This window comes from Neopsephotus bourkii, unplaced genomic scaffold (genome assembly GCF_033783945.1).
Source record: "Neopsephotus bourkii isolate Nb327-2 ecotype Australia unplaced genomic scaffold, CSIRO-AGI_Nbou_v1 NB_1139, whole genome shotgun sequence".
Classification (NCBI taxonomy): domain Eukaryota; kingdom Metazoa; phylum Chordata; class Aves; order Psittaciformes; family Psittacidae; genus Neopsephotus; species Neopsephotus bourkii.
In genome coordinates this window covers 4,009,355-4,036,097 of record NW_026901625.1, presented here as the reverse complement: position 1 = coordinate 4,036,097, position 26,743 = coordinate 4,009,355, and the positions used below count along the sequence as shown (strand labels likewise).

At 62.7% G+C, this 26,743-nt stretch overlaps 3 protein-coding genes across 3 annotated transcripts in view; 2 read left to right on the top strand and 1 right to left on the bottom strand.

Annotated features, from left to right (window-relative positions):
- CELSR2 (cadherin EGF LAG seven-pass G-type receptor 2) overlaps window positions 1-16,834 on the top strand; it is a 44,441-nt gene extending 27,607 nt beyond the window's left edge. Inside the window, exons 19-35 of the mRNA XM_061363093.1 lie at window positions 30-213; window positions 1,450-1,593; window positions 2,351-2,615; window positions 3,427-3,594; window positions 5,116-5,242; window positions 6,389-6,589; window positions 7,630-7,804; window positions 8,597-8,709; window positions 8,814-8,890; window positions 9,612-9,738; window positions 10,718-10,840; window positions 10,940-11,061; window positions 12,480-12,544; window positions 12,633-12,765; window positions 13,959-14,155; window positions 14,245-14,458; window positions 16,653-16,834. Of these exons, the coding sequence (XP_061219077.1) occupies window positions 30-213; window positions 1,450-1,593; window positions 2,351-2,615; window positions 3,427-3,594; window positions 5,116-5,242; window positions 6,389-6,589; window positions 7,630-7,804; window positions 8,597-8,709; window positions 8,814-8,890; window positions 9,612-9,738; window positions 10,718-10,840; window positions 10,940-11,061; window positions 12,480-12,544; window positions 12,633-12,765; window positions 13,959-14,155; window positions 14,245-14,458; window positions 16,653-16,680 (2,463 nt within the window). The 3' untranslated portion in view covers window positions 16,681-16,834. The remainder of the gene's footprint in view (window positions 1-29; window positions 214-1,449; window positions 1,594-2,350; window positions 2,616-3,426; window positions 3,595-5,115; window positions 5,243-6,388; window positions 6,590-7,629; window positions 7,805-8,596; window positions 8,710-8,813; window positions 8,891-9,611; window positions 9,739-10,717; window positions 10,841-10,939; window positions 11,062-12,479; window positions 12,545-12,632; window positions 12,766-13,958; window positions 14,156-14,244; window positions 14,459-16,652) is intronic.
- LOC133217353 (basic proline-rich protein-like) lies at window positions 16,831-21,449 on the bottom strand. The gene is made up of 7 exons (XM_061362751.1): window positions 21,406-21,449; window positions 20,237-20,382; window positions 18,714-19,046; window positions 18,485-18,620; window positions 17,640-17,774; window positions 17,392-17,538; window positions 16,831-16,860 (listed from the first exon to the last, which is right to left on the bottom strand). Exons 2-7 carry the CDS (start codon window positions 20,368-20,370, stop codon window positions 16,831-16,833), a joined length of 915 nt encoding a protein of 304 aa, XP_061218735.1. The 5' UTR covers window positions 20,371-20,382; window positions 21,406-21,449.
- Window positions 21,450-21,607: 158 nt separating this feature from the next.
- Window positions 21,608-24,992, top strand: PPIL1 (peptidylprolyl isomerase like 1). The gene is made up of 4 exons (XM_061363184.1): window positions 21,608-21,736; window positions 22,602-22,756; window positions 22,845-22,913; window positions 24,723-24,992. Exons 1-4 carry the CDS (start codon window positions 21,681-21,683, stop codon window positions 24,941-24,943), a joined length of 501 nt encoding a protein of 166 aa, XP_061219168.1. The 5' UTR covers window positions 21,608-21,680; the 3' UTR covers window positions 24,944-24,992.
- Window positions 24,993-26,743: the final 1,751 nt, after the last annotated feature.

Sequence of the window (26,743 nt, the reverse complement as noted above, 5' to 3'; positions counted from 1 at the left end):
GACGGTGCCGGTATCGGGGGGACACCCAGAACCTGCTGCGGGTGGGCAGCGCCCTGCTGGACAGCAGCACCAAGCGGCACTGGGAGCTGATCCAGCAGACGGAGGGCGGCACGGCCTGGCTGCTCAAGCACTTCGAGGACTACGCCAGCGCCCTGGCACAGAACATGCCCCAGACCTACCTGAGCCCCTTCACCATCGTCACCCCCAACATCGGTCAGTGCCGGGCAGAGGGGTGCTGGGGGGGGGGATATGGGGATGGTGGTGCTCAGGGGATGGGGGTGTGCGCAGGGACTGGGATGGGTGTGCAGGGGATGGGAATGCCTGGGAACGCGTGTGCTCAGGGGTAGGGTGTGTATGGGGTCTGTGGGTGCTGGTGTCAGTGGGTACCAGTGCCAGCAGTACAGTGGCAGTGGTGCTGGTGTCAGTGATGCTGCTGCCAGTGGGTACCGGTGCCAGTGGGTACCAGTGCCAGTGGATACTGGTGTCAGTGGATACTGGTGCCAGTGGGTACCGGTGCCAGTGGATACTGGTGTCAGTGGGTACTGGTGCCAGTGGGTACCAGTGTCAGTGGATACTGGTGTCAGTGGGTACTGGTGTCAATGGGTACCGGTGTCAGTGGGTACTGGTGTCAATTGGTACCGGTGTCAGTGGCTACCGGTGTCAATGGGTACCGGTGCCATTGGTGCCGGTGCCATTGGTGCCAGTGTCAGTGGGTACCGGTGTCGGTGGGTACTGGTGTCAATGGGTACCGGTGTCGGTGGGTACTGGTGTCAATGGGTACTGGTGTCAGTGGGTACCGGTGTCAATGGGTACCGGTGCCATTGGTGCCAGTGCCATTGGTACCGGTGCCAGTGGGTACTGGTGTCAGTGGGTACTGGTGTCAGTGGGTACCGGTGCCAGTGGGTACTGGTGTCAATGGGTACCGGTGCCATTGGTGCCAGTGCCATTGGTACCGGTGCCAGTGGGTACTGGTGTCAGTGGGTACCGGTGCCATTGGTACTGGTGTCAGTGGGTACTGGTGCCATTGGTGCCGGTGTCAGTGGGTGCCAGTGCCAGTGGGTACTGGTGTCAATGGGTACTGGTGCCATTGGTACCGGTGTCAGTGGGTACCGGTGCCAGTGGGTACTGGTGTCAGTGGGTACCGGTGCCTGTGGGTACTGGTGTCAATGGATACCAGTGCCATTGGTACCGGTGTCAGTGGATACCAGTGCCATTGGTGCCAGTGCCATTGGTACCGGTGTCAGTGGATACCAGTGCCATTGGTACCAGTGTCAGTGGGTACCGGTGCCAGTGGGTACTGGTGTCAATGGGTACCGGTGTCAATGGGTAGGGGTGTCAATGGGTACCAGTGCCATTGGTACCAGTGTCAGTGGGTACCGGTGCCAGTGGGTACTGGTGTCAATGGGTATCAGTGCTATTGGTACCAGTACCATTGTACCGGTGCCTCAGTGGTGTCCGTGGTGCGGTTGGACAAGGGCAGCTCCGCCGGTGCTCGGCTGCCCCGCTACGAGGCGCTGCGGGGGGAGAAGCCCCCGGACCTGGAGACCAGCGTTATCCTGCCCCAGAGCGTGTTCCGGGCCCCCCGCGGGCGGCGTGAGTCAGGGGGGCACAGCCGGGGGCTGGGGTCAGCGCTGTGCCTATGGGGCTGGCAGGGCTGGGGTCACCGCTGCCCCTATGGGGCTGGGGTCACCGCTGTCCCTATGGGGCTGGGGTCACCGCTGTGCCTATGGGGCTGGGGTCACCGCTGTCCCTATGGGGCTGGGGTCACCGCTGTCCCTATGGGGCTGGGGTCACCGCTGTGCCTATGGGGCTGGGGTCACCGCTGTCCCTATGGGGCTGGGGTCACCGCTGTGCCTATGGGGCTGGGGTCACCGCTGTCCCTATGGGGCTGGGGTCACCGCTGTCCCTATGGGGCTGGGGTCACCGCTGTGCCTATGGGGCTGGGGTCACCGCTGTCCCTATGGGGCTGGGGTCACCGCTGTGCCTATGGGGCTGGGGTCACTGCTGTGCCTGTGGGGCTGGGGTCACTGCTGCCCCTATGGGGCTGGGGTCACCGCTGTCCCTATGGGGCTGGGGTCACTACTGCCCCTATGGGGCTGGGGTCACCGCTGTGCCTATGGGGCTGGGGTCACCGCTGTCCCTATGGGGCTGGGGTCACCGCTGTCCCTATGGGGCTGGGATCACTGCTGTCCCTATGGGGCTGGGATCACCGTTGTCCCTATGGGGCTGGGGTCACCGCTGTCCCTATGGGGCCGGCGGGGCTGGGGTCATTGCTGTATCCACGGGGCTGGGGTCACTGCTCTCCCTATGGGGCCGGCGGGGCTCACACATCCCCTCCCGCACACCCCAGACCCCTCGGCTGGGCAGGAGCGGGCAGCGCAGGGGGCAGGCGGGCGGCAGCAGCAGCAGGAGGGGGATGAAGAGGAGGCGGAGGATGAGGATGATGATGATGATGATGAGGAGGAGGAGGAGGAGGAGGAGGGGGCGGCCCCGGTGACCCGGCGCAAGCGGCACCCGGCCCCGGGGCAGGGCCAGGCCATCGCCAGTGTCCTCATTTACCGCACGCTGGCGGGGCTGCTCCCCGAGCAGTTCGATAGCGACAAGCGCAGCCTGAGGTGGGTGCCTTGGGCACGGGGGGGGGGGACTGGGAGGATGGGGACGGGGGTGTCCCCAGGGTAACCCCCAGGAGTGGGGGTCAGGGAGGGAGGGTGTTGGGGTGTCAGGAATGGGGTGTTGGGGTGTCGGGGTGTTGGAGGGTAAGGGTGTCAGGGTATCTGGGTTTTGGGGTGTCAGGATATCAGGATGTCAGGAATGGGGTGTTGGGGTGTCAAGGTGCTGGGGTGTTGGGTTGCTGGGGTGTCAGGTTGTTGAGGTCTCAGGGTATTGATGGGTAATGGTGTCAGGGTGTCTGGGTTTTGGGGTGTTAGGGTATCAGGATGTCAGGAGTGGGGTGTGAGGGTGTTTGAGTGTCATGGTTTCAGGGTATCATGGTGTCAGGAACGGGATTTTGGGGTGTCAGGGTGTTGGAGGGTAAGGGTGTCAGGGTATCTGGGTTTTGGGGTGTCAGGGTATGAGGGTGTCAGGAATGGGGTGTTGGGGTGTCAGAGTCTTGGAAGGTAAGGGTGTCAGGGTATCTGGGTTTTGGGGTGTCAGGATATCAGGGTGTCAGGAACGGGGTGTTGGGGTGTTGGAAGTGTCAGGGTGTTGAGGTCTCAGGGTGTTGGTGGGTAATGGTGTCAGGGTATCTGGGTTTTGGGGTGTCAGGGTATCAGGAATGGGGTGTCAGGGTGTCGGGGTGTTGGCCTATCAGGGTGTCCGGAACGGGATGTTGGGGTCTCCGGGTGTTGGGCTATCATGGTGTTGTTGGGCTGTCCTTGTGTTGGGGTGTCTGGTTGCACCCCGTGACCCCCATTGCTCACCTCTCAGGGTGCCGAAGCGCCCGGTGATCAACACACCGGTGGTGAGCATCAGCGTGCACGCGGGGGGGGCACGGGCGCCGCGGGCGCTGGAGGAGCCCATCACCCTGCAGTTCCGGCTGCTCGAGACCCAGGAGCGCTCCAAACCCATCTGCGTCTTCTGGAACCATTCCCTGCTGTGAGATGGGGACAGGGACACTGGGGGGCAATGGGGGGGTCCCCATGGGTGTCCCTGGGGGGTGGCTGGAGGCGCTGGTGATGGGCGCGGATGGGTGTCCCCCAGGGGTTGGTGGCCACAGGTTGGTGATGGATGGTGCTGGTGGGTGACTCTAATGGGTGTCTATGGGTGGTGGCCACAGGCGGTGGTTGAGGGTGGCTCTGGGGGTCCTTGAGTTGATGGTCCCAGTGGGGTGGTTGTTGTCGCCATAGTGTGGGTGTCCTCAGTGGGTGTCCCCATAGTGTGGGTGTCCTCATTGTGAGGGTGTCCCCATTGTGAGGGTGTCCTCATTGTGTTGGTGTCCCCAGTGGGTGTCCCCATTGTACGGGTGTCCCCAGAGTGCAGGTGGCCCCACTATGTGGGTGTCCCAGTTGTGCAGGTGTCCCCACAGTGCGGGTGTCTCATAGTGTGGGTGTCCCCAGTGGGTGTCCCCATAGTGTGGGTGTCCTCATAGTGTGGGTGTCCTCATAGTGTGGGTGTTCCTGGTGGGTGTCCCCATTCTGAGGGTGTCCCCATTGTGCTGGTGTCCCCACAGTGTGGGTGTCCCCAGTGGTTGTCCCAGTGGGTGTCCATTGTGCTGGTGTTCTGGTGGGTGTCCCCATAGTGTGGGTGTCCTTGGTGGGTGTCCCCATTGTGAGGGTGTCCCCATTGTGAGGGTGTCCCCATAGTGTGGGTGTCCCCATTGTGCGGGTGTCCTCATTGTGCTGGTGTCCCCATAGTGTGGGTGTCCTTGGTGGGTGTCCCCATTGTGAGGGTGTCCCCATTGTGAGGGTGTCCCCATAGTGTGGGTGTCCCCATTGTGTGGGTGTCCCAGTGGGTGTCCCCATTGTGCGGGTGTCCTCATTGTGCAGGTGTCCCCATAGTGTGGGTGTTCCTGGTGGGGTGTCCCCATAGTGTGGGTGTCCCCAGTGTTTGTCCCAGTGGGTGTCCATTGTGCTGGTGTTCTGGTGGGTGTCCCCATAGTGTGGGTGTCCCAGTGGGTGTCCATTGTGTGGGTGTCCCTGTGGGTGTCCCCATTGTGCAGGTGTCCTCATTGTGTGGGTGTCCACATAGTGCAGGTGTTCCTGGTGGGGTGTCCCCATTGTGCAGGTGTCCTCATTGTGCGGGTGTTGCCATAGTGTGGGTGTTCCTGGTGGGGTGTCCCCATAGTGTGGGTGTCCCCAGTGTTTGTCCCAGTGAGTGTCCATTGTGCTGGTGTTCTGGTGGGTGTCCCCATAGTGTGGGTGTCCCCATAGTGTGGGTGTCCCAGTGGGTGTCCCCATTGTGCGGGTGTCCTCATTGTGCGGGTGTCGCCATAGTGTGGGTGTTCCTAGTGGGGTGTCCCCATAGTGTGGGTGCCCCAGTGGGTGTCCATTGTGTGGGTGTCCCTCTGAGTGTCCCCATAGTGCGGGTGGTCCTGGTGGGGTGTCCCCATACTGTGGGTGTCCCAATGGGTGTCCCAGTGGGTCCCCACTGTGCGGGTGTGTGACGGTGCTGGTGCAGGGCGGGTGCCGCCGGCGGTTGGTCGGCGCGGGGCTGTGAGGTCGTGTTCCGCAACCGGAGCCACGTGAGCTGCCAGTGCCATCACCTGACCAGCTTCGCCGTGCTCATGGACATCTCCCGCCGCGAGGTGCCGCACCGGGACACCGGGACACGGGGACACGGGGACATGGGGACATGGGGACATGGGGACACCGGGACACCGGGACACGGGGACACGGGGACATGGGGACATGGGGACATGGGGACACGGGGACATGGGGACATGGGGACACAGGGACATGGGGACATGGGGGCATGGGGACACGGGGACATAGGGACATGGGGATACAGGGACATGGGCACATGGGGATACGGGGACATGGGGGCATGGGGACATGGGGACACAGGGACACGGGGACATGGGGACATGGGGACATGAGGGCATGGGGATATGGGGGCATGGGGATATGGGGGCACCACTGGGACATGGGGACATGGGAACACAGGGACACGGGGACATGGGGACATGGGGACATGTGGCCATGGGGATATGGGGACATGGGGACACGGGGACACAGGGACACGGGGACACTGGGACACGGGGACACGGGGACACGGGGACACTGGGACACGGGGACACTGGGACACAGGGACACTGGGACACAGGGACACTGGGACACCGGGACACGGGGACACCGGGACACTGGGACACTGGGACACAGGGACACGGGGACACGGGGACACAGGGACACGGGGACACTGGGACACAGGGACACGGGGACACAGGGACACGGGGACACGGGGACATGGGGACACTGGGACACGGGGACACCGGACACGGGGACACGGGCACACGGGGGCGGGTGGACACGGGGTTGGGAGGTGTAAAGCCAAGGGGCGGGGCTTGCGCTAAGGGGGCGGAGCAATGGGATATGGGAGGTGCTCGGTACAAGGGGAGGGTCCAAGTGTGTGGGGGTGCTCTGAGGAGGCGGGGCTTGGCTGAACAGGGTGGGCGGGGTTCAAATAGGAGCTATAAGGGGCGGGGCTTAATGGGTGGGCATGGTTCCAAGTGCGTGGGGGTCCAATGGGAGCGTGGTTCATGGCAGGGCATGGGCAGAGTGAGGTAGGCGTGGTTAACCCCAGGGCCAAGCCTCCCCATTGGGTCGAGTCATTGTGGGCGGAGCTTCACCGTAGCTCCCTATAAGGAGAAGGGGGCGTGGCCTGGCGGGATGGAACCCTGAGCCTCGCACCCCTTGCCCTGCCTATGCCAACACATGCTCCGTGGGTGCCACAGAACGGGGAGATCCTGCCGCTGTCGGCGCTGACCTACGGCTCCCTGGCCGTGGGGCTGGCGGGGCTGCTGCTGGCGGTGCTGGCGCTGGGAGGGCCGCGGGCGCCGCGCTCCAACCGGCACAGCATCCGTCGGCACGCGGCCGCCGCGCTGCTGCTGGCACAGCTCGTCTTCCTGCTCGGCATCAACCAGGCCGACAGCCCGGTGAGGGCCTGGGGATGGAGGGATGGGGGGGGGGGCTTTTGGGGTGGGGCCTCTTAAATAGGGGGGTCTCATAGGGGAGGGGCTTCTTAAAGGGGGTGGGACCTGTCAAAGGGGGTGTGGCTTTATAGTGGGTGCATCTAAAGGGCCTCTTAAAAGGGGGGGCTTTCAAAGGGATTGGGGGGGCTGAAAGGGGAGGAGCTTCTTAAAGGGGGTGGGACCTGTCAAAGGGGGTGTGGCTTTAATAGTTGGTGCATCTCCTATAGGGCATCTTAAAAGGGGGGGGGGCTTTCAAAGGGATTGGGGGGGCTGAAAGGGGAGGGGCTTCTCAAAGGGGGTGGGACCTGTCAAAAGGGGGTGTGGCTTTATAGTGGGTGCATCTCTTAAAGGGCATCTTAAAAGGGGGGGATGCTTTCAAAGGGATTGGGGTGTCTCAAAGGGGAGGGGCTTCTTAAAGGGGGTGGGACCTGTCAAAGGGGGTGTGGCTTTATAGTGGGTGCATCTCCTATAGGGCATCTTAAAAGGGGAGGGGCTTTCAAAGGGATTGGGGGGGCTGAAATGGGAGGGGCTTCTTAAAAGAGGGGGACCTCTGAAAGGGGGTGTGGTTTTAATAGTGGGTACATCTAAAGGGCCTCTTAAAAGGGGGAGGCTTTCAAAGGGATTGGGGCATCTCAAAGGGGAGGGGCTTAAAAGGGGTGGGTCCTCTCAAAGGGGGTGTGGCTTTATAGTGGGTGCATCTGAAGGGCCTCTTAAAAGGGGGGAGGCTTTCAAAGGGATGGGGGGGTCTTAAGAGGAGGGGCTTCTTAAAAGGGGTGGGACCTCTAAAGGGAGTGTGGCTTTATTAGTGGGTGCATCTACTAAAGAGGGTGCAGCTTCTCATAGGGGATGTGGCCTCTCATAGGAGTGGGGCTTCTTAAAGGGGTTGGGAGGCCTCTTCTATGGCCCAGGACCTATAAAAGGGTATGGGGCATCTTAAAGGGGGTGTGGGTCCCAAAGGTCGGGGTGCTGGTGAGTGCCTCGGTCTCCTTGCATCCTCCCCACAGCTGGCGTGCACGGTGGTCGCCATCCTGCTGCAGTTCCTGTACCTGAGCGCCGTGGGGTGGGCTCTGCTCGAGGGGCTGCACCTCTACCGGCGCCGCAGCGAGCCCCGGCACGTCGACCGCGGGCCCATGCGCTTCTACCACGTGCTGGGCTGGGGGCTGCCTGCCTTCATCACTGGTCAGGATACGGCTCATAACCCCGCCCCCTAGCCCTAGCCACGCCCACCGGCTCCAGGCCACGCCCCCTGTCCCTAACCCCATCCCCTCTAGGAAGCCACACAGCCCTGCCCATTATGGTATAGCTCCGCCCCCAAGAGCGCAGCCACGCCCCCACACTGCCACCTCCAGTTTAGATCCACCCTTATTAGCATAGCACCGCCCCCATCGTCGGAAGCCCGCCCCACCCTTAGCTCCGCCCCCTTGCTTTCTGGCCACGCCCCTGTCCCTAACCCCATCCCCTCTAGGAAGCCACACAGCCCTGCCCATTATGGTATAGCTCCGCCCCCAAAGTGCAACCACGCCCCCAGATACATGGCCACGCCCCCACACGGTCCCTTCAATTTAGCCCCACCCTCATTAGCATAACCCCGCCCCTATCGTGGTAAGCAATATTTAAACCCCTTGCCCAGGTCATAACACCGCCCCACCCTTAGCTCCGCCCCCTTGCTCCATGGCCACGCCCACTGTCTCTAACCCCGTCCCTGTAGGAAGCCACAAGCCCCTGCCCATTATTGTATAGTCCCGCCCCCAAGACCGTAACCCCGCCCCTAAATACGTGACCACGCCCCCACAAGCCACCTCGTTTTGCTCCACCTCATTAGCATAACCCCGCCCTCCACGTGGTAAGCAACATTTAAACCCCTTGCCCCCATCCTAGCACCGCCCCACCCTTAGCTCCACCCCCTTGCTCCCTGGCCACGCCCCCCATCTGGCTCCGCCCCTGAGCCGTGCCGCTGCCCCCCCCCCCCAGGGCTGGCCGTGGGGCTGGACCCCCAGGGTTACGGGAACCCCGACTTCTGCTGGCTCTCCATCCACGACAGCCTCGTGTGGAGCCTGGCCGGGCCCATCGCCTGCGCCGTGGCTGTGAGTGGGGGCTGAGGGCAGCGGGGGGGGGTCCCGGTGCACCCATGGGTGCTCCTGCCTCGGCCCTGCTCTGCTCACCCACCTGCATCCCCCCCCCGGCCCAGGTCAGCATCTTCTTCCTCGTGTTGGCAGCCAGGGCCACTTGTGCCTCCCCACAGGGCTTTGAGAAGAAGGGCACAGCGTGAGTGAGGCGGGCACCCATGGGTGGGGGGAATGGGGTGGGGGGATACTCATGGGAGGGGGGGGACGACACGACATTGGGTGCTGGGGCAACCGTGGGTGGCAGGGAGGTGATGGGTGTCACTGACTGGTAGGGGGGTATAGCACAGGGTGCTGGGTGCAGGCAGGGTGCAGGCAGGGTGCTGGGTGCAGTGTGTCACAGGCAGGGTGCTGGGAGCTGGGTGCAGGCAGGGTGCTGGGTGCAGGCAGGGTGCTGGGTGCAGTGTGTCACAGGGAGGGTTCTGGGTGCAGGCAGGGTGCTGGGTGCAGGCAGGGCACAGGCAGGGTGCTGGGTGCAGTGTGTCACGGGCAGGGTGCTGGGTGCAGGCAGGGTGCTGGTGCTGGGTACAGGCAGGGTGCTGGGTGCTGTGTGTGTCACGGGCTGGGTGCTGGGTGCAGGCAGGGCACAGGCAGGGTGCTGGGTACCGGGTGTCACAGGCAGGGTGCTGGGTGCTGGGTGCAGGCAGGGTGCTGGGTGCTGGGTGCAGGAGGGCACAGACAGGGTGCTGGGTACCGGGTGTCACGGGCAGGGTGCTGGGTGCTGGGTGCAGGCAGGGTGCTGGGTGCTGGGTGCAGGAGGGCACAGGCAGGGTGCTGGGTGCCGGGTGTCACAGGCAGGGTGCTGGGTGCTGGGTGCAGGCAGGGCGCTGGGTACCGGGTGTCACGGGCAGCGCTGTCCCCAGCTCCGCGCTCCGCACGGCCGTGGTGCTGCTGGCCCTGCCCAGCCTGGCCTGGCTCCTGGCGCTGCTCTCGGTCAACAGCGATGCTCTGCTCTTCCATTACCTGTTCGCCATCAACAACTGCCTCCAGGTGACACCGCGCCCCCAGAGCCCCCCTGGGCGCCCCCATGGCCCCCCATCACTCCTGTGTTCACGATACCCCTGGGTCCCCCATGCCCCTGTAGTCCCTGGGCCCCCACATAACCCCTGGGCCCCCCATCCTGCCTGGCCCCCAATGTACCCCATGGTCCCCCCTTACCGCCTGGGCACCCCATAGCCTCTGTGACCCCCATACCCTCTGTGTTCCATTACTCCCCTATACCCCATAGCACCCCCATACCCCATGCGCCCCCGCCATGCCTTCTGTGCTCCATTACTCCCCTATACCCCATAGCACCCCCATACCCCATGCGCCCCCCCCCATGCCCTCTGTGGTCCATTACTCCCCTATACCCCATAGCACCCCCATACCCCATGCACCCCCCCATGCCCTCTGTGCTCCATTACTCCCCTATACCCCATAGCACCCCCATAGCCCATGCCCCATGCCCTCTGTGCTCTATTACTCCCCTATACCCTGTAGCACCCCCATATCCCATGGGCCCCCCATGCCCTCTGTGCTCCATTACTCCCCTATATCCCATAGCACCCCCATACCCCATGGGCTCCCCCATACCCCATGGGCTCCTCCATACACTCTGTGCTCCATTACTCCCCTATATCCCATAGCACCCCCATACCCCATGGGCTCCCCCATACCCCATGTGCCCCCCCATGCCCTCTGTGCTCCATTACTCCCCTATACCCCATAGCACCCCCATACCCCATGCCGTCTGTGGCCCCCAGTGCCCACCCCATACCCTGCACATAGCCCCCCTACACCCCCTATTCCACACCACACCCCCATAGATTCCCATTACCCCTTTGCCCCCCATTCCCCCTGTAACCCCTCCACATAACCCCCCATAAACCCCATGCCCCCCACACCGCTCCCTCACCCCATTTATGGTGCCGATGTGGGGCACACAATGGATACAGTGGGGTGCCCCCCCCCCCCATCCCCACCGCAGGGTCCCCTCGTGTTCCTGTTCTGCGTGGTGCTGAGCAAGGAGGTGCGGAGGAGCCTGCGCCTGAGCTGCTCCCGCCGGCGCAGCCCCGACCCGGCGCTGGCCACCAAATCCACCCTCACCGCGGTGCGTGCCCCGGGTTATTGGGGGGGGGGGTCCCCGTTATAGGGGGGGGGGTCCCGGTGCAGCCCCTGATGGGCGCTGATGGCCCCGTCCCCATGGCAGGCCTATGGAGGGGACAGCACCTACGTGGCCGGGCGGCTCTACCCGGTGCCCGGTGGAGGCTCCAGTGGGTCCCTGCACAGCACCGCGAAGAGCCAGCACAGCTACATCCCCTTCGTGTGCCGGTACCGGGGCATGGGGGTGGCTCGGGGGTGGGGGGGCAGTGGTACAGGATGGGGTGGCAATGGTACAGTATTGGGGTGGCAATGGTACAGGGGGTGGCAATGGTACAGTATTGGGGTGGCAATGGTACAGTATTGGGGTGGCAATGGTACAGGGGGTGGCAATGGTACAGTATTGGGGTGGCAATGGTACAGGATGGGGGTGGCAATGGCACAGTATTGGGGTGGCAATGGTACAGTATTGGGGTGGCAATGGCACAGTATTGGGGTGGTAGGGTGATGGGGTGGCAATGGCACGGTGATGGGGTGGCAATGGTACAGTGTTGAGGTGGCAATGGCACGGTGATGGGATGGCAATGGTACAGTATTGGGGTGGCAATGGAACAGGGGGTGGCAATGGCACAGTATTGGGGTGGCAATGGTACAGTATTGGGGTGGCAATGGCACGGTGATGGGATGGCAATGGTACAGTATTGGGGTGGCAATGGAACAGGGGGTGGCAATGGCACGGTGTTGGGGTGGCAATGGAACAGGGGGTGGCAATGGCACAGTATTGGGGTGGCAATGGCACAGGATGGGGGTGGCAATGGTACAGTGTTGGGGTGGCAATGGCACGGTGTTGGGGTGGCAATGGCACAGTGTTGAGGTGGCAATGGCACGGTGATGGGATGGCAATGGTACAGTATTGGGGTGGCAATGGAACAGGGGGTGGCAATGGCACAGTATTGGGGTGGCAATGGTACAGTATTGGGGTGGCAATGGTACAGTGTTGGGGTGGCAATGGCACAGTGTTGGGGTGGCAATGGTACAGTATTGGGGTGGCAATGGCACAGTATTGGGGGTGGTAGGGTGATGGGGTGGCAATGGCATGGTGTTGGGGTGGCAATGGTACAGTATTGGGGTGGCAATGGCACGGTGTTGGGGTGGCAGGGCGATGGGGTGGCAATGGCACAGGATGGGGGTGGCAATGGCATGGTGTTGGGGTGGCAATGGTGTTGGGGTGGTGGGGTGGCAATGGCACAGTGTTGGGGTGTCAGTGGTGTTGGGGTGATGAGGTGGCAATGGCACAGTATTGGGGTGTCATTCTGGTGGGATGGCAATGGCACCGTGTTGGGGTGGCAGTGGTGTTGGGGTGATGGGATGGCAATAGCACAGTGTTGGGGTGGCAATGGTGTTGGGGTGATGGGGTGGCAATGGCACAGTATTGGGGTGTCATTGTGATGGGGAGATGGGGTGGCAATGGCACAGTATTGGGGTGTCATTGCGATGGGGTGGCAATGGCACGGTGTTGGGGTGTCACTGTGATGTGGTGATGGGGCGATGCACGGTGGTGGCCCAGCAGCTCCCTGTCCGGGCCATGGGTGCCGGTTGGGTGCCGCGGTGCCGGTACCGGTGCCCTGGTTCACATCCCCTCTGCGCAGGGAGGACTCGGGGCTCGCGGCCAGCCCGGGGGGGCTCTTCCTGGACGGCCCGGCCCAGCCGCAGGGTAAGGCCCCGGCCCCATCCCCTGCGCTGAGCGCACCCGGTGCTGGGGGGGGGGGGGGGTGCAGACACCGGTGCCCCCCACCCCGCAGAGCACGACTCGGACTCGGACAGCGACCTCTCCCCGGGGGAGGACCCCAGCGGCTCCTCCGGCTCCTCCGGCTCCTCCGACAGCGAGGACGAGGCGGCTCCATCCGGATGGGACCCCCCGAGTGCGGCCCCCCCACCGGAGCCGACCGGTAACGGCACCCGTTGGGGGGGGGGGGCTGCTGCACATGGGGGCACCCATTGGGAATGGGGGGGGGGGGGGGGCTGCTGCACATGGGGGCCCCCATTGGGAAGGGGGGGGGGTCTCATTCGGTGTGGGTGCTGATGGGGGACATCCAATGGGTTTGGGTCATGGGGACCAAGAGGGAACTCAGTGGGTACGGGGTGGTCCTTGGCCTTGTTTGGGTGCTGATGGGAGCACCTTGGGGGGGCGGGTGTGTTTTGCCCTTGGGGGGGTGCTTGACCTTGTTTGGGTGCTGATGGGGATACAATGGGGGGGGGCCCTTATTGCACATGGGGGCACCCATTGGGAATGGGGGGGGGTCTCATCCGGTCTCGGTGCTGATGGGGGACATCCAATTGGTTTGGGTCAGGGGACCAAGAGGGCACTCAGTAGGTATGGGGGGGTCCTTGGCCTTGTTTGGGTGCTAATGGGGGGGAGCCCTTATTGCACATGGGGGCACCCATTGGGAATGGGAGGGGTCTCATCCGGTGTGGGTGCTGATGGGGGACATCCAATGGGTTTGGGTCAGGGGGCCAAGAGGGAGCTCAGTGGGTACGGGGGGGTCCTTGGCCTTATTTGGGTGCTAATGGGGCACCCTGGAGGGGGCCCTTATTGCACATGGGTGCACCCATTGGGAATGGGGGGGGGGTCTCACCTGGTCTGGGTGCTGATGGGGGACATCCAATGGGTTTGGGTCATGGGGCCAAGAGGGAGCTCAGGGGGTACAGGGGGGTCCTTGGCCTTGTTTGGGTGCTGATGGGAGCACCTTGGGGGGGGGGTGTGTTTTGCCCTTGGGGGCTGCTTGACCTTGTTTGGGTGCTGATGGGGGCACAATGGCGGGGGCCCTTATTGCACATGGGGGCACCCATTGGGAATGGGGGGGTTCTCATCCGGTGTGGGTGCTGATGGGGGACATCCAATGGGTTTGGGTCAGGGGGCCAAGAGGGCACTCAGTGGGTACGGGGGGGGTCCTTGGCCTTGTTTGGGTGCTAATGGGGGGCACCCGTTTATGTTTGTATGGGGGGGCATTCACCCTTGTGCTGATGGGGGCCACCCAGTGTGTTTGCGGGGGGGGGTATCTCTCACCCTGTCTGGGCGCTATTGGGGGGCACGGTGTGTATGGGGGTGTCCCCCCCCGCTCACCCAACGCCCCCCCCCCCGCCGGTGATGCCCGGGTGCCCCCCCCGTATTGGCCGGGGGAGTTCATGACCACAGCGAGCGAGAGCGAGGGGCCGGGGGGCGGGGGGGGCAGCGGGACCCTGCGAGTGGAGCCGGGGGGGGGGGAACCCCCACATCCCCCCCCCAGGGATCCCCCGCTGCTGCCCCTGCCGCACCCCCACAAAGGTACGTGGGGCTCTATGGGGTGCTATAGGGCGCTATGGGGCGCTACGGGGTAAGGGGGGGCACCCCAATGATGCCCCCCCCAATTGCAGGGATCCTGAAGAAGAAGGGCCTGGCCCCCATCAATGAGCGCGGCAGCACCCAACACCCCGGGCCCCCCCCTTCCTCGGGCAGTGAAGGGGTGCAGGGGGGCCCCACGGCTGCCCCCCGCCCGCGGCAGAGCCTCCAGGAGCAGCTCAGTGGGGTCACCCCCATCGCCATGAGCATCAAGGCTGGGACCGTGGATGAGGACTCATCCGGCTCCGAGTGAGTGCTGGGCACCCATGGGTGCCCATTGGGTGTTGGGGTGCCCGTTGGGTGCTCATTGGGTGCATTATGGCTGGTGGGGTCCATTGACTCCCCATTGGGTGTTGGGGTGACCGTTGGGTGCTCATTGGGTGTAAGGGTGGCTGGTGGGGTCCACTAACTCCCCATTGGGTGTTGGGGTGCCCATTGGGTGTTGGGGTGCCCGTTGGGTGCTCATTGGGTGAAAGGGTGGCTGGTGGGGTCCACTGACTCCCCATTGGGTGTTGGGGTGCCCATTGGGTGTTACTGTGCACATGGGGTGCTCATTGGGTGCATTATGGCTGGTGGGGTCCATTGACTCCCCATTGGGTGTTGGGGTGCCCATTGGGTGTTACTGTGCACATGGGGTGCTCATTGGGTGCATTATGGCTGGTGGGGTCCACCGACTCCTCATTGGGTGTTGGGGTGCCCATTGGGTGTTACTGTGCCCATGGGGTGCTCATTGGGTTTCTATTGGGTGTTACTGTGCCCATTGAGTGCCCATTGGGTTTCTGTCGGGTGTTACTGTGCCCATTGGGTGCCCATTGGGTGTTCATTGGGTGCCCATTGCATTTCCAGTGGGTGCCCATTGGGTTTCTATTGGGTGTTACTGTGCCTGCTGGGTGTCTGTTGGGTGCTCATTGACTCCACACTGGTTGTTGGTGTACCCATTGTTTGTCCCTTGGGTGTTAGTGTGCCCATTGGGTACCCATTGGGTGTTTGGGTGCCCATTTGGTGCTCACTGTATGGCCATTGACTGTTGGGTGCTGGTGGGCTCATTGGGTGCCCATTGACTCTTCATTGGGTGTTGGAGGGTCTGTTGGGTGCCCATTGGCCATCCATGTGTTGGTGCCCATTGGATGCCCATTGAGTGCCCATTGGCTGCCCATTGGGTGTTGGTGTGACTGTTGGATGCCCATTGGGTGCTCACCAACCACCCATTGGACGTTAGTGTGCCTGACGGGTGCTCATTGACCACCCATTGAGTGCTGGCTTGTCCATTGGGTACTGGTGTGCCCGTTGGGTGTCCATTGAGTGCTGGCCTGTCCATTGGGTGCCCACTGACCACCCATTGGCCCTTGGGTGCCCATTGACCACCCATTGGCTCTTTAGTGCCCATTGACCACCCACTGGCTCTTGGGTGCCCACTGACCACCCACTGGCTCTTGGGTGCCCATTGTCCACCCATTGGCTCTTGGGTGCCCATTGACCACCCATTGGCTCCTGGGTGCCCATTGACCACCCATTGGCTCTTGAGTGCCCATTGACCACCCATTGGCTCTTGGGTTCCCACTGACCACCCAATGGCTCTTGAGTGCCCATTGACCACCCACTGGCTCTTGGGTGCCCACTGACCACCCATTGGCTCTTGAGTGCCCATTGACCACCCACTGGCTCTTGGATGCCCATTGACCACCCATTGGCTCTAGGGTGCCCATTGACCACCCATTGACTCTTGGATGCCCATTGACCACCCATTGGCTCTTGAGTGCCCATTGACCACCCATTGGCTCTTGAGTGCCCATTGACCACCCATTGGCTCTTGGGTTCCCACTGACCACCCAATGGCTCTTGGGTGCCCATTGACCACCCATTGGCTCCTGGGTGCCCATTGACCACCCATTGGCTCTTGAGTGCCCATTGACCACCCATTGGCTCTTGGGTTCCCACTGACCACCCAATGGCTCTTGAGTGCCCATTGACCACCCACTGGCTCTTGGGTGCCCACTGACCACCCATTGGCTCTTGAGTGCCCATTGACCACCCACTGGCTCTTGGATGCCCATTGACCACCCATTGGCTCTAGGGTGCCCATTGACCACCCATTGACTCTTGGATGCCCATTGACCACCCATTGGCTCTTGAGTGCCCATTGACCACCCACTGGCTCTTGGGTGCCCATTGACCACCCATTGGCTCTAGGGTGCCCATTGACCACCCATTGACTCTTGGGTGCCCATTGACCACCCATTGACTCTTGGGTGCCCATTGACCACCCATTGGCTCTAGGGTGCCCATTGACCACCCATTGACTCTTGGGTGCCCATTGACCACCCATTGGCTGTTGGGTGCCCATCAAGTCTAGCAGTGCCCACTGGGCACCCATCCAGCACCCATTGGGTGCCATGGGGGGGGTCCCTCACTAACCCTCCTCTTCTCTCCCCTCCCCCCCCAGATTTCTGTTCTTTAATTTCCTCCATTAACCCAAGGGGGGGGCTCCTGCTCCCCCCCCCCACCTCCATCCCCCCCATTGGGTGCTGTGGGTGCTGAGGGCACCCTGCACCCCTCGCCCCCCCATCACACATCCGTCTGTCTTTTTCCCCCCCCTCCATGCCCATGTGTCCGTCCGTCCATCACCCCCCCAGGAGCGACGAGACCTCCATCTAACGGGGACCCACGGCACCCCCAGTGCCAGCGCCATGGGGACACTGCTGGAGGGGGTGTCATGGGGATGGGGGGCATAACATGGGGACACCCCCCCCATTGCACTATGGATGCTGGCAGGGATTTACCCCCCCCACCCTTTGGCACCTTCTTGGGTTGGGGTGGGGGAGGGGGTTGGTATTGGGTGCCCCCCACCCTGACCCCCCCTCCCCCCACCCCCCATCACCCACAACCCCCAGGGCCCGGTGGAGGGTTTTATTTAAAAAATACATGGAAAATACAAAAAAAAAGGGGTATTTAGGGACACCCCCCCCTCCCCCACCATGGTGACACTGGGGGGGGGGAGGGGTGGCACCATGAATGGGGGGAGCCAATATTACACAACCCCCTCCCCCAGGGGTGGGGCTCAGGTGGTGGCACCCATGGGGGGGGGGGCACAGTGGGGAGGGTGCTGGGGGACCCTTGGGTGCTGGGGGGGGGGGGGAGTCCTCTTGATGATGGTTTCCTTTTGTATTAAAGCAGAATCCAACCTGAGCCTTGGCTTCATCCCTGGGGGGGGGGGGGGGGTCACCTTGGGGTGCTGCTCGCCACCGGCTTCCGGGGACCCCGCAGACGGCCTGGGGGGGGCCCCGGTTTGCACCCGGTGCTGGGCGCTGGGGGGGGCCCCCGTGATGCTCCTGCAATGGGGAGAGACACAAAGGGGAAACTGAGACAAAGAAGGGGGGGGGACACACAGGGACCCCGTTGCCCCCCCCTCCCCAAGCAGCACCATCCTCACCTCGGGGTGCCGGGCCCCCCCGCGCCCGGGGCAGGGTGGTGGAGGGGGGGCCACGGGCTGAGGGGCTGGGGGGGGCCGGGGTCCTGCTGTGGGGCTGGCGGGTTGGGGGGGGGACTCCCCTCGCCTTCGGCTGGGCTGGGGAGAGAGAGGGGGGTGTGGGGTGATGGGGGGCACCCTGACCCCCATTGACCCACACTGACCCATCCTGACCCCCATTGACCCCACTGACCCCCATTGACCCATCCTGACCCCCACCCTGAGCCATGGTGTGGGTGCCCCATGGTGAAGGTGCTCCGTGGACCAACTGCCCCATGCAGTGGGTGCCCCATGCAATAGGGGGCCCATGGTATGGGTGCACCCTGCAATGGGTGCCCTCAATGGGGTGGGTGTCCCTGCCCTGTACCCACGTTGTCAGCATCCCCATCCATCCCTGTCCCATCCCCATCCATTCCCATCCCAACCCCATTCCCATCCCCATCTCCAATCGATCCCCTTTCCAATTCATTCCCATCCCCATCCATTTCCATCCCCATCCCCATCCCATCCCCATCCATCCCCATCCCCATTCCCATCCATTCCCATCCCCATCCCCATCCCACCCCCATCCATTCCCATCCCCATCCGTTTCCATCCCCATCTCCATCCATTCCAATCCCCATCCATCCCCATCCCCATCCCCATCCCCATCCCCATCCCCATCCCCATCCCCATCCCCATCCCCATCCCCATCCCCATCCCCATCCATTCCGATCCCCATCCGTATCCCATCTCCATCCATTCCCATTCCCATCCATCCCCATCCCATCCCCATTCATTCCCATTCCCATCCCCCACAGATCCGGTACCTGCTGCCCCCCCCCGCGCTCCTTCCTTGCCCCGCACCCCAGCCCCCCTCCCTTGGGGAGGGCAAAGCCGGGGGGGGGCTCCCCCCACCCTGCTCGGGGGGGGCACCCTGGTGCCGGGGGGTCCCTTGGGGGCCGCCTGCAGCAGAGATTGGGGGGGGGGGGGGGGCACAGCTCAGCCCAGCCCCCCCCTCCCCCGGGGTGGGGGGAGGGCACCAGGGGTTGCCCTTACCCCCCCTCCCCCCCCCCAATAGGTTTGGGACCTACCTTGGGTGGGGGTTGGGGTGCGCGGGGGGGGGCGGGGCCGCCGCGCGCGCTCACGGTGGGCAGGAGCGCGCGCACGGGGCTGTCCCGCACCACGAACGTTTCCCGGCGGGGGCTGCGGGGGGGGCGGGGGGGGGCCGGGAGGGGGAGGGGCTCGGGGGGGGGCAGGCGGCAGCGCTGCAGCTCCGCGGCCACGCGCGACGCCTCCCGCACCAGCTCCTCCAGGCGCGCGCCCCGCAGCGGGCTCCAGCCCCCCCCCGAGCCCCCCTCGCCATCGGCCTCCTCCTCCTCCTCGTCCTGGCTGCGGGGGGGGGGGGAAAGGGGAAGGGGGGGGCTTGGCCATGGGGCGCTGCGGTCCCCATGGGCTTCAAGACCCCACTGATGGGCGCCAGGTCCCGCAGGGAAGCCAAAGCCTTGGCCACAGGGGGGAAAGGGCCCCAGCTATGGGGTTTGTATCCCCCGTCTATGGGGCTCCACATCCCCCTACTATGGGGTACCACATCACCCATCTATGGGGCTCCGCATCCCTCTACTATGGGGTACCACATCACCCATCTATGGGGTACCACTACACCCATCTATGGGGCTCCATATCTCCCATCTACGGGGCTCTACATCCCTCATCTACAAGGTACCACATCTCCCATATATGGGACTCCATATCCCTTATCTACAGGGTACCACATCACCCATCTATGGGGCTCCACATCTCCCATCTACGGGGCTCTACATCCCTCATCTACAGGGTACCACATCTCCCATCTATGGGGTACCACATCACTCACCTATGGGGCCCCACATCCCCCCACCTATGGGGCTCAACACCCCCCATTTATGGGGCTCTACATCCCTCATCTACAGGGTACCATATCTCCCATCTACGGGGCTCCACATCCCTCATCTACAGGGTACCACATCTCCCATCTACAGGGTACCACATTTCCCATCTATGGGGCTCCACATCCCCCCACATATGGAGCTCCACATCACCCATCTATGGGGCTCCCCATCTCCCATCTATGGGGCTCCACATCTCCCATCTATGGGGCTGACCCCCATCTATGGGGCTGCCCCCCATCTATGGGGCTGCCCCACATCTATGGGGCTGCCCCCCATCTATGGGGCTGCCCCCCATCTATGGGGCTGCCCCCCATCTATGGGGCTGCCCCCCATCTATGGGGCTGACCCCCATCTATGGGGTACCACATTTCCCATCTATGGGGCTCCACATCCCCCCACATATGGAGCTCCACATCACCCATCTATGGGGCTCCACATCTCCCATCTATGGGGCTCCACATCTCCCATCTATGGGGTATGACATCTTCCATCTATGGGGTACCACATTTCCCATCTATGGGGCTCCACATCCCTCATCTATGGGGTACCCCATCTACAGGGTACCACATCTCCCATCTATGGGGCTCCATATCCCTCATCTATGGGGCTCCACACCCCCCATGTTCCCCATTCAGCCCCCCCCCCCCCCACCTGTCGGACGGGGACAGGAGCCCGAAGTCGAAGCTCTCCTCGGTGACGAACCGGACGTCGGGGGGCCCGGGGGGGGGGGGCAGCCCCGCTTCGCCGCCACCGGGGGGGGCACGGGGGGGTCGCGGCTGCTCCATGGCCGGGGCTGCCTGGGGGGGGGGGGGGAGCGGTGACACCAGGGCCGGGGGGGGGGGGGGGCCGGGACCCGACGGTGCCAGGCGCGGATGGCTCCGGCGGAGCGGAAACGGAGCGGGGGGGGCCCTGCCCCACATCGGGGGGGTCCCAGCCCCATAACCGCATCCTCAGGGGTCCCAGCCCCACATCGGGGGGATCCCAGCCCCATAACCGCATCCCCAGGGGTCCCAGCCCCACAACCGCATCCCCGGGGGTCCCAGCCCCATATCAGAGGGTCCCAGCATCACAGCCCCATCCCCGGGGGTCCCAGCACCACATCGGGGCGTCCCAGCCCCACAGCCGCATCCCGGGGGATCCCAGCCCCATCCCCGGCGGTCCCAGCCCCGTATCAGGGGGTCCCAGCCCCACAGTCGCATCGCGGGAGTCCCAGCCCCACATCGGGGGGTCCCACCCCCACAACCGCATTCCCGGGGGGTCCCAGCCCCACATCGGGAGGTCCCAGCCCCATCCCAGTGGGTCCCAGGCCCATATCAGGGGGTCCCAGCACCACAATCGCATCGCGGGAGTCCCAGCCCCACATCGGGGGGTCCCAGCCCCACAACCGCATCCCCGGGGGTCCCAGGCCCACAGCCGCATCCCGGGGAGTCCAGTCCCACATCGGGGGGTCCCAGCCCCACGCTCCGATCCCGGAGGGTCCCCAGTCCGCAAACGGGGATGTCCCAGCCCCACACGCCCCCATTCCAGAGCATCCCCACCCCACATCGGTGGGTCCTGGCCCCACACCCTGATCCCAGTGCTTCCCGGCCCCACACCCCCCATCCCGGGAGGTCCCAGCCCCACACCGAGGGGTCCGAGCTCCGCATCCCCCATTCCAGAGCATCCCATCCCCCACCGGGGGGGTTCCCACCCCCACATCCATGGGTCCCATCGCGGCCCCTCCCCTGCCCCATATCCGTGGGCCCCATCCCCGCCCCCCCCCTCCCGCTCCCCCTCCCCCCCTCCCCGTTCCCCCCTCCCCCCCCCCGTTCCCCGCTCACCGCCCCCGGTTCCCGCTCTCCCCGCGCGCGCACCGAGGCGGGGAGGGGGCGTGGCCCGGTGGGAGGAGAGGGCGTGGCCAAAGGGGAGGGGGCGTGGCCATGCGGCGGGAGGAGGGGGCGTGGCCCCGTTTGAATTCCCCCTCCTTTGCGTCACCAGAGCCCGCTGCGTCGATTGGCTCTGCTCCCTGAGGACACGCCCCTTTCCAAACGCGCTCTCCCATTGGCTGTGGCCGGGGAAGGGGGCGTGTCCCCCGGAAGAGCGCGCTAGCGGCGGCATGGCCGCCGTCCCGCCTGACTCCTGGCAACCGCCCACCGTCTCCATGGAGACCACGTAAGGACATCCCCTACCGGTACCGGTACCGGTTATACCCCGGTACACCCGGCTCCGGTTCACCCTGGTACCGGTTATACCCCGTTATGCCCCGGTTCCGGTTCACCCCGTTCCGGTTCACCCCTTTATACCCGGTTCCGGCTCACCCCGGTACCGGTTACACCCCGGTTCCGGCTCACCCCGGTACCGGTTATACCCTGTTACACCCCGGTTCCGGTTCACCCCGGTACAGTTTATACCCCGTTACACCCCGGTTCCGGTTCACGTCGGTACCGTTTATACCCTGTTACACCCCGGTTCCGGTTCATCCCGGTACCGGTTATACCCCGTTACACCCTGGTTCCGGTTCACGTCGGTACCGTTTATACCCCGTTACACCCCGGTTCCGGCTCACCCCGGTACCGATTATACCCCGTTACACCCCGGTTCCAGTTCACCCCGGTACCGTTTATACCCCGTTACACCCCGGTTCCGGTTCACCCCGGTACCATTTATACCCCGTTACACCCCGGTTCCGGTTCACCCCGGTACCATTTATACCCCGTTACACCCCGGTTCCGGTTCACCCCGGTACCGTTTATACCCCCTTACACCCCGGTTCCGGTTCATCCTGGTACTGGTTATACCCTGTTATACCCCGGTTCCCATTCACCCCGGTACCGGTCATACCCCGTTCCAGCTCACCCTGTTACACCCTGATACCGGTTCATCCCTCCTGGGTACCAGATACCCCATTATCCCCCATCCCATTGCCCCCCCTCACCTTGTACCGGACAGCCCCCAGTCCCTTTCCCCATTACCAGCCAGTCCCATCCCATTCCCGTTCCCTGCTGTGTGTCCCTATGGGCTGACCCCATTCCCACAGCATGGGCCCATTGGTGCTGGAGCTCTACTGGAAGCACGCTCCCCGCACGTGCAGGAACTTCGCTGAGCTCTGCCGCCGCGGTTACTACAACGGCACCAAGTTCCACCGCGTCATCAAGGACTTCATGGTGCAGGGGGGGGACCCCACCGGCACCGGTGAGCATCACCCCCCCACTCCGGTCACCCCATTCCGGGTCCCCCCCTCTCCTGGATGCTGCTGACCCCCTGTTTCCATCATTCCCAGGCCGTGGTGGTGCCTCCATCTATGGGAAACACTTTGAGGATGAGCTGCACCCGGAGCTCAAGTTCACTGGTGAGTGAGGGGGGCACAGTGGGAACTGTCCATAGGGTGATGGGACCCCTGTGTCCACCAGGACCTGTCCATAGGGTGATGTGACCCCTGTGTCCACCAGGACCTGTCCATAGGGAGATGTGACCCCTGTGTTCACCAGGACATGTCCATAGGGTAACATGACCCCCGTGTCCACCAGGACCTGTCCATAGGGTAACATGACCCCCGTGTCCACCAGGACATGTCCATAGGGTGACGTGACCCCCGTGTCCACCAGGACATGTTGATAGGGTGATCTGACCCTTGTGTCCACCAGGACCTGTCCATAGGTTTGATGTGACCCCTGTGTCCACCAGGACCTGTCCATAGGGTGATCTGACCCTTGTGTCCACCAGGACCTGTCCATAGGGAGATGTGACCCCCGTGTCCACCAGGACATGTCCATAGGGTGATGTGACCCTTGTGTCCACCAGGACCTGTCCATAGGGTAACATGACCCCCATGTCCAGCAGGACCCAGTCCATAGGGTGACATGACCCTTGTGTCCACCCAGACCTGTCCGTAGGGTGATGTGACACCCAGACCTCATCCATAGCATGTCCCCCACAATGTCACATCCATAGCATGTGCCCCCATCCATAGCATGTCCCCCCATAGCATGTCAGAACCTTGGCCATGGGGAAGCATGTCCCCTGTGTGCGTCAAAACCCCATGCATGGAGTGCTCTGTCTGCCATGAAACCAGGTCAACCCATCCCCAAGCCCCCCAAACCATTAATGCTGTTGTCCATCCATCATCCATCCATCATCCATCCATCCATCATCCATCCATCCATCCATCCATCCATCCATCCATCATCCATCCATCCATCATTCGTCCATCTATCCATCGTCCATCCATCATGCATCCATCCATCATCCATCCACCCATCATCCATCCATCCGTCCATCCATCCGTCCATCATCCATCCATCCCTCCATCCATCATCCACCCATCATTCATCCATCCATCCATCATCCATCATCCATCCCTCCATCCATCATCCACCCATCATTCATCCATCCATCCATCATCCATCCATCCATCCATCATCCATCCATCCCTCCATCCATCATCCACCCATCATTCATCCATCCACCCATCATCCATCCATCCATCCATCATCCATCCATCCCTCCATCCATCATCCACCCATCATTCATCCATCCATCCATCATCCATCCATCCCTCCATACATCATCCACCCATCATTCATCCATCCACCCATCATTCATCCATCCACCCATCATCCATCCATCCATCCATCATCCATCCATCCCTCCATCCATCATCCACCCATCATCCATCCATCCATCCATCATCCATCCATCCCTCCATCCATCATCCACCCATCATCCATCCATCCATCCATCATCCATCCATCCCTCCATCCATCATCCACCCATCATTCATCCATCCACCCATCATCCATCCATCCATCCATCATCCATCCATCCCTCCATCCATCATCCACCCATCATTCATCCATCCATCCATCATCCATCCATCCCTCCATCATCATCCACCATCATTCATCCATCCACCCATCATTCATCCATCCACCCATCATCCATCCATCCATCCATCATCCATCCATCCCTCCATCCATCATCCACCCATCATCCATCCATCCATCCATCATCCATCCATCCCTCCATCCATCATCCACCCATCATTCATCCATCCACCCATCATCCATCCATCCATCCATCATCCATCCATCCCTCCATACATCATCCACCCATCATCCATCCATCCCTCCCTCCCTCCATCCATCCATCCTCCCCCCAGGTGCAGGGATCCTGGCGATGGCCAACGCAGGACCGGACACCAACGGGAGCCAGTTCTTCCTGACGCTGGCCCCGGCGCAGTGGCTGGACGGGAAGCACAGCATCTTCGGCCGGGTGAGCCAGGGCATGGCGGTGCTGGCGCGCCTCGCCATGGTGGACACCAACGCGCAGGACCGGCCCCTCGACGACGTCAAGGTCATCAAGGCCTTTCCATCGGGATAATGGGGGGCTCTGGGTCCCCCCCTGTGGAATAAAGGAGGTGGGAAGCGGAGGTGATCCCCCATGGGCAGTGTGATGGGTTTTGGGGGTGGTGTCTGCGCCGTGGTTGGGTGACGTGTAACAGGGGGGTTGTCCACTGGGGCTGGGATATGGAGCAGCAAAGGGGGACATGGGGACCCCAGTGTCCCTGGATGGAGGGAGGGATGGATGGATGCATGCATGATGGATGGACGGAGGGAGGGATGGATGAAGGGATGGATGATGGATGAATGGATGGATGGATGGATGGATGATGCATGGATGCCATACATGCGTACATGCACGATGGATGCATGATGGATGGAGGGATGGATGGATGGCAGGGATTCAGGATGGAAGGATGGATGGAGGGAGGGAGAGAGGGATGACGGATGAATGGATGGATGATGAATGGAGGGTTGGTTGGCAGGGATTCAGGATGGATGATGGATGGATGGGTGGATGGATGCAAAAATGGATGATGGATGGATGATGGATGGATGGATGATGGATCGATGATGGATGGATGGATGATGGATCGATGATGGATGGATGGATGATGGATCGATGATGGATGGATGGATGATGGATGGATGGATGGAAGGATGGACTGATGGATGGAAGGATGGATGGATGGATGATGGATGGACGGATGATGGAAGGATGGATGGATGGATGATGCATAGACGGATGATGGATGGATGGATGGATGATGGATGGATGGATGGAGGATGGATGGATGATGGATGGATGGATGATGGATGGATGGATGGATGGAGGATGGATGGATGATGGATGGATGATGGATGGATGGATGATGGATGGATGGATGGATGGATGATGGATGGATGGATGGATGGATGGATGGATGGATGGGTGGATGGATGGATGGATGGATGATGGATGGGTGATGGATGGATGGATGGATGGATGATGGATGGATGATGGATGCTCTACATCCATCTACATATTCTGAGGAGGGTGTTTGGGTGGTTCCAGCCCCCACCTTGTGTCCCCCCAAAGTGCCCTGGGACCTCCCCAGTGTGATGGTTTTGGGGGGTGGCATGGAGGAGGTCACCACGACATGGTGGGACCAAGGGGGTGTTGTGTGTCCCTCAGAACTGGGGTGTGGAGGGGCTCCGGGCATGGGGTCATAGGGGGACACAGAGACCCCAATGTCCCCCCCATGCTCTGGGGGTGGGGGGTTCAGCCCCCACCATGTGTGACACCCCCGAAGTGTCTTGGGACTCCCATCATGGTCCATAGGGGGTGACAACATCCCCCCAAAACCTGCCCCCCCCAACTCCCCCAGTCTGGCTCCCGATGTGCCCAGTGCTCCCAGTACAGTGCTAGGGTGGGGCAGGGGGGGCTACTGGGTGCCTACTGGGAACTATGGGGAGGTCCTTGGTGCTGCCAGGGGTCTACTGTGAGGTACTGGGGGCTACTGGGTGCTATTGGGGAGGTCCTTGGTGCTACCAGGGGTCTACTGGGAGGAACTGGTGACTACTGGGAAGTACTGGTGGCTACTGGGAGCTATTAGGGCGCTACTGGGTGCCTCCTGGGAGGTACTGGTGACTACTGGGAGGTACTTGTGGCTATTGGGAGGTACTGGTGGCTCCTGGGTCTACCTGGGGGTCTGCTGGGTGTTACTGGGAGCTAATGGGGGCTACTGGGAGGTACTGGTGGCTACTGGGAGGTACTGGGGGGCTACTGGGCACTATTAGGGGACTACTGGGTGCCTACTGGGACATACTTGTGGCTCCTGGGAGGTACTGGTGACTACTG